The sequence below is a fragment of the Tribolium madens genome, unplaced genomic scaffold (genome assembly GCF_015345945.1).
Source record: "Tribolium madens isolate multiple individuals breed KSU strain unplaced genomic scaffold, Tmad_KSU_1.1 Scaffold_1;HRSCAF=32;Tcas5.2_LG8, whole genome shotgun sequence".
Classification (NCBI taxonomy): domain Eukaryota; kingdom Metazoa; phylum Arthropoda; class Insecta; order Coleoptera; family Tenebrionidae; genus Tribolium; species Tribolium madens.
Genome location: NW_025400984.1, coordinates 3,875,212 through 3,881,984, shown reverse-complemented (window position 1 = coordinate 3,881,984; position 6,773 = coordinate 3,875,212). Strand labels below are relative to the sequence as shown.

General features: G+C 32.4%; 1 protein-coding gene across 1 annotated transcript; it reads right to left on the bottom strand.

Moving 5' to 3' along the window:
* Positions 1-1,010: 1,010 nt before the first annotated feature.
* On the bottom strand, positions 1,011-5,616 carry LOC123016369 (membrane-bound alkaline phosphatase-like). The gene is made up of 5 exons (XM_044416724.1): positions 5,493-5,616; positions 5,302-5,445; positions 2,635-2,768; positions 1,577-2,585; positions 1,011-1,527 (listed from the first exon to the last, which is right to left on the bottom strand). Exons 1-5 carry the CDS (start codon positions 5,560-5,562, stop codon positions 1,289-1,291), a joined length of 1,596 nt encoding a protein of 531 aa, XP_044272659.1. The 5' UTR covers positions 5,563-5,616; the 3' UTR covers positions 1,011-1,288.
* Between the last annotated feature and the right edge of the window lie 1,157 nt (positions 5,617-6,773).

The following is a 6,773-nucleotide window of genomic DNA, read 5'->3' as shown; positions in this document are numbered from 1 at the left end:
TTCATCAACGTTTTAGTAATTCTCACCAAATTTTCCAAGGTTTTTATAAATCAAAATTGAAGTGCTATTTTGTCACTATGTTTAATCTATTAAAACCAAATATTTTAATATCCACGTTATTTTTGAAATATTTTGTTGGTTGCTTCAAAAAAAAAAAAAATTCAGGCTCATTACTCGTGGGACACCCTGTGGAATTAATTTTGCCTCTAGCATTACCTGCATTCTCTGGATAAACCCTATTTATGTTAGAGATGCAAACTTTTTTTTCCCACAAACTAAATTAATAATAGCATAAGAAAGTGATAAGTTTTTTAAAATATGTCAAATAATTTGTCATAGTATTTAGTTTAATTAAGATTAAAGCGTCACTGTTGAAAATGTGTTAATCAAATTGTCCTTGTGTGATCGAAATACACCGTATATTGATTGGAAGTAAAAACGTGGTTATGCAACCAAATATACACACTATTTATTTTTACAACAAATGTAGATAAGATCACAAATAATGAATTTAGTCAAATTGCGTTTGATTTAAGCAAGGATTAGTATTAGATTTAGATTCCGTTCAGCACAATCCAATAAAACGTCTCGAGAGTTAATTGAAATAAAATAACTAATACCTAAGACTAATTCCATTAAATTAGTTTGCTKATTAAATGACACAAATTAAGTAATAATTATTTACGAGAAAAGAATTTTCAGTTAAGTGGAATACATCTGTACAAAGTAAAAACAAAAATAATTGTTGCTTATTATGTTTTTTTTTTTGATCACAGAATATGGTATTTGTTGTCACAAGTGTTCCAACAACAATATTACTAAAAAAATTACCAACTGATTAGGATTTATCATGTTTCTCAAATTGCCTCAAGGAAATTTTTTTATGTATTGTAATTATACGTTGATATACAACGATATAGTAAGCCACGTGCTCACGTATATACGTGATTAGAAACAAAGGGCAAATGATCTTAAGTGAGATTAAAAATACACAAAAAAACAAATCAGAACTTTATTAATTATTTATTTAATCAGTCGATAACATTACTCTATTATTACGTTACAAAATTTGAATTTTTTCGAGAGTGCACACAGTTTTTAGCCTTCCAACCGGAAGGTTATTATTTTCAATTAATCAAAGGTCGCAAAACAATGTCCTTAGTAATACAAATATTGCATTATTAGAGAGTAGCGGACGTGATCGGTATTGTCGGCAAGATTAATGGTTTTGCACTTTTTGTCGCGGAAATAATTAAAAATTCTAATTGAGGAACTTTATTAATACTGCTCATGATAGTTTCTTGACCAAATTCATGATTTTCGAATTTCTTTCTTTGATATTATCACACATCGTGGTACCATTGCCCACACAAGATGCATAGGCGAGAAGGTAAGGTATCACGTTTTCCTCCATGACGCCTGTGAAAAGGTGGGCCCATGGCCCTTGAGCAAAAATGGCGACGTCATCGCCGCCATGCGTCTCAGCGTCGAGTGGCGAAATCGCCGGATAGCGATACTCGGCATTGGCTAAAACAAAGTGTTAAATTTTGACAATTAGAAAAAACAAAACACTAACACATGTCGTCATTGCTGACGTCATATCTTTGGCCTTGACTGGCCTTATACCCGGGTCCGTTTGCGTAATTCAAAACCGTGTAAGGTAAAGTGTCATCGGCATTTCCCGCGATTCCTAAAACGTCATTTCCGCGATGGGCGTATCCACTGTAGCTCATCGTATGGGCGTGGTCTGACGTCACGACGATTAATGTATCCGATTCGTCGGTTAAGTCAACGGCGGCTTGGACCGCTTTTGAAAATTCGATTGTTTCATCCAAAGCCATCCTAGCTTGGGCATTGTGATGTCCCATGTCGATCCGGGCACCTTCCACAAACAGGAAGTAGCCATTTTGGGACTTACTCAGTAATTTAATGGCGGATTGTGTCATTTCCGCCAATGAAGGTTCACGATTTTTGTCACGTTTCAAATTAAAAGTCACGTGATCGGAATTAAACAGACCCAAAAGATAGTCGGTGTTGTTGTAGTCGGTCTGTAATAGTCCRTCTCTGTTCCACACATATCGCGGAWTATACCCCATCTCTTTRTTCTGCACGAGCCATTGTTCGATCAAGTTGACTTTATCGAGTCTGTGACCTTCAAAACCTTCTTCATCTTTGTGACCTTGAGGAATAAAATTTGACCTTCCCCCTCCTAAAATCACATTTAGACTCCGCCCGGTATCTCCATACACCAATTGCCAGGCGATGTCGCGACACGTGACTGGGTCATGATTGGCCGAAATCACGTCATTATCGCTCTCCCAATCACGTTCAGCCGTGTGTGCGTAAGTCCCAGCGGGGGAAGCATGAGTCACACGTGCTGTGGTCACTACTCCTGTCAATTTTCCACTACTTTGGAAGTGGTGGGCGATTGAYTWAACGTGATTGGTCGAATTGAGCATAGAGGGGCAGTCGTCACGTTTGACGTCACCGGTTACACCGATTGTGCCATAGTTGGCCTTGACACCGCATAAGTAGGCTGTGGCCGAGCAAGCCGAGTCGGCCACTTGTTGGTCCACACAGTAGGTCTGAAAAATAAAATGTGATTTTCGCGAAAAATAGGGGAGTTGAGGGTACTTTGGAAAGTCCAGTATAGGGGAATTTGTCGAAAGTGAGGCTTTGTTCCTCCCCTCCAAGGTACACACGGGCGGCTGAGATGGTGGAGATTGACATTCCGTCGCCGAGAAAGAGGATCACGTTTTTTGCCATGTCTAAAAATAATAATTTAGGAAAAAAATTAAGCACTCGTTCACTATGTTTGATCCTCGGGTTGTAAAATATTTAAGGAAATAATAGTATCGACCAAAAGAAACAAAAAAGTTTTAATAAACATGGACCAGCAAAGTAACGGTTTCGGAAATATCGAAAATTATTAGTTTTTTAAAACATTTATTTGCAGTCTGTTCAAACAAAAAAAAGGAGCTTTTTACAACTGTTACTTTGGGGACCCATGCTTATTAAGACTTTTTTGTTTATTTTGGTCTATACTATTACCTTCTTAAATATTTTACAATCTTTTTTTATCACCTTGTATAAGCCAGGATTCAGTTTACACTCATTTAGTTCACTTTTTGTCTTTTTTTAACAAAATGTTTTTAAAAAATGAATTTACATGGCTAGACTACTAGAATTACAAATTTTATATTAAATTCAGTGGCATTTTTTTTTAATTCAAAAAGGATTTAAATCACCTAGAGCCAAATAACCACTACATACCAAGTAAATCAAGTTTTAATCGCACCTTTAAATTTTTTTTTTCTATTTTTCAAAATTACAAAAAAAAATATCGATGACTTTTTAAATAGAAGAACATTTTATCCAATTTTTAGACTGCTGCGTTGGTTCGGTTAAAATTTCCGTTAAAAAATACAAAAATTAATTTTATTTAAAGTTTTTTAATTAAAATTTTTGGGGATTGATTTTTTTAAACAGCTGATGTAAAAACAAAAATTAAAAAAGGTGTAATTAGAGTGCGGATAAGAGTTGAGTCATCTTATACAGTGCAAATAAACTTTTAAGTTAATTCTAATTACAGAGTGTCCCAGTGGGTTGAAAAGGTTAATTAGTGACCTTTAAATAGTAAAATTAAAAAAAAAATATATAGGACATTGATAGATACTAATCTAGTCCTTCGCCTAAAATTATTTTCAACTATACAGCGTGTCTCAAGCATAAGTTACAATACAAACTTGTGTTTTTTTTTAAATGAAACACCACATGTTTTTTAGCGTTTTTGGATATAAATTTTTATGACAATGTTTTTAAGCTAAACTTTTATTGGTCGATTTTGCTTAGTTTTAAAAATAGGACGGTTTTTTTGTCGAAAACATGCACTTTTTAAAAATTTATTACACAAAAACTAAGACATCTGGAATTATATTTTTTTTTCTAGTGTGTTGCATTTACAAAGATAAAAAAATGAAGGCGTTTGTTAAAAGTTCAGTAATTTAAGAAATTAAATGGAACACCTTATTTATTGTTTTTGCATTTAAAAGATTATTAAATTGTCTTTCTAAAATTATTTACTTTTAGGTGTTTATAATCAATAACTAAAAAGATATTTAACGTTAAACATTAAAAAAATTACTATTGTTTTAGTAGCCAAAAAGTGCACAGTTGCACAAGAGATGGAAGAAATATCACTTAATAATCACATTTGTGTTAAACTGAAACCATTAGTCTTTATTTTTACAAAATAATTCAAATTTCAGTATTTATAACGACTTTTACTATCGCGGGATAAATCAGTGGAAATAATAAAAAAAATATTTTTCGATGTCTTTGTTTTTGTGTAATAAATTTTTAAAAAGTGCATGTTTTCGTCAAAAATTTTTTTTTCTAAAACTAAGCGAAATCGACTAATAAAAGTTTAGCGTAAAAACATTGTTTTAAAAGGCTACATCCAAAAATGCAAGGAAACATACGGTGTTTCATTTAAAAAAAATACAAGTTTGTATCGAAACTTATTTTTGGGACATGCTGTATGCTTGAAAATAATTTTAGGTGATGCACTAGATTAGTCTCTATCAATGTCCTATATATATTTTTTTATTTTACCATTTAAAAGTCACTAATGGACTTTTACAACTCGCTGGGACACCCTGTATATATTTTTTGAACCCAATCAGTTGGCGTTTTACTAGTTTTATGATCCAAAATAAATAAATAAATTAAAAAAATGGTCTCAATTTTGTGATTGAATTCTAATTCAAATACTTACTGTTACTTCACTTTTTATCTTGTGAATTTATTGGAAATATTAAAAGTACCTAATTAAAGCGACAGGTTATGCATTTGTTGCATTTTTTGGGCTAGCAATCTTTTCTAAAAATCTAAATCAAGGATAACGACTTGAGAATAATTTATTATTAACACAAAGCCGACTTCCCAAAGAAAGACATAACAATTATACCGCTTTTGCTTTCATTCTAATCTATGAATTTTTCCTGAATTTAATTAGAATTTAATTTAAGTCATTTATAATGTCACTGAATGATTAATTAATTATCCCAATATTCACGCTAGGCTAATTTCGCGCCGTGAAATCGCAATTCGCAGCACTTTTGAAAAATTTTTAGTCCTTATTGTGTCAATCAAAAGGTCACGTGACGGGAAAGCGATCCTCGCCTACGCTTCGTGCGTTTTTTCTGTGTCGAGGTGACGAAAATTGCGACGGTCAAGGCACGCCAAACCGCTGAATGTTAATCAACCGAATTTGCATAAAATTTCGAAATTTTTACTCACTTTCGTTGGTCTTCCTTTCTATCCTTTCTCGCACCGCTTTTAGCCCGTTTCTCGTCCAGTAGGCGGCGGTGTTCTCTTCATTACTGCCCTCCACGGATCTTTTAATCGGATTTTTGGACAGGTGAGGGTGCATCCAGTCATCCCCTAATCGAGAAATTTCAATTTCCACCGGGGAAAAACACCACACTTACCCGAAACGAAAAATGGCAAAGTCGCCGCAAGTGTCAAAAAAATCGTACCCTCGACACGCATTTTCTTCATTAAGAATCGAGTTTACAGAGTGATTTTATACCGAACGTAACCGCGGTGTTCTTGACTGTCCCCTCTAACGTCCCTCCCCCCGCTCAAATAACTGACTTATTTTAGTTACAAATGAATTAATGAATTATTTTTTTATTAGGGGGGACGCACGTGGACGAGATAAATTTGCGGTTTTCGGGCCTAATTGGGGGCGTCATGCATGGCCACACTTACCTAATTTTTTATCAATACTCTTATTAAATATTTTAGCGTAAATATGTTTCGCAAAAACTTGATTTTTGAATAAAACATCGCAATTAAGGTGTTTTAAAATAGATCTGTTTGAGGAATTTTTAATTGATTATAATTTTTTTTTTTGATTTAAAGTAATTTGTTTTTTGTGGTTTATTTCACATGATCATAAAATGATTTTACTGCGAAAACGTGTAGTAAATCAAATTTGTGAATATTACTCAAATGAGACACATAACAGGGGAATATTCACAAATTTTTACTTTTTTTTATTTTGTAAATTTTGCTACCAAAAATCGTAAAATAACGTTAAACATAGTCACAATTTAGAATACAGCTTTCTTGTTTCCTCTTCTAATAGCCCGCAACAAAAAAAAACATGTAAAATTATTTTTACAACAGAAATGAATAGTCTAAGTGCAAAATTTAATCTTCTATAATTTCAAAATTTTTCAAAATTTCTTTGTGTTTCTGGTCTCTTACTTTACATTTTATTGAAACGTTTGTATATTACGAGATTATACAGGGTGTATCAGAACTCGCGCCCCAGAGAAAAATTTCTAGTAAGATAAGATACCAGGAACATGGAAAAAATGTTAAAAAAAATCTATCTGTGAAAAAAAATTGCTATATATTTTTTGACGTTAGACATTTTTTAATGATACTGATAATTTTGTATGTTTTTTTTGTAATTATTTGATAAAAGTATAAAAGTTTTGCCAATAATAGCCGGTTTTCGTAAATACTAGTTTAAAAGGTATGTTTTCGCAAACAACCGTTCCAATTTTTATAATATCTGGTCAAATGGTTCCAAAGTTATTACAAAAAAAAAACACAAATTTCTATATTAACATTCGAGGGCTGTAAAATTCTTATCAGTAGAGATAGGACACGAGTTATTATTTAAATTAATTATTATTTTATTATTATTATTATTATTATTATATTTATTTATATTTATTATATTTATATATTTATTT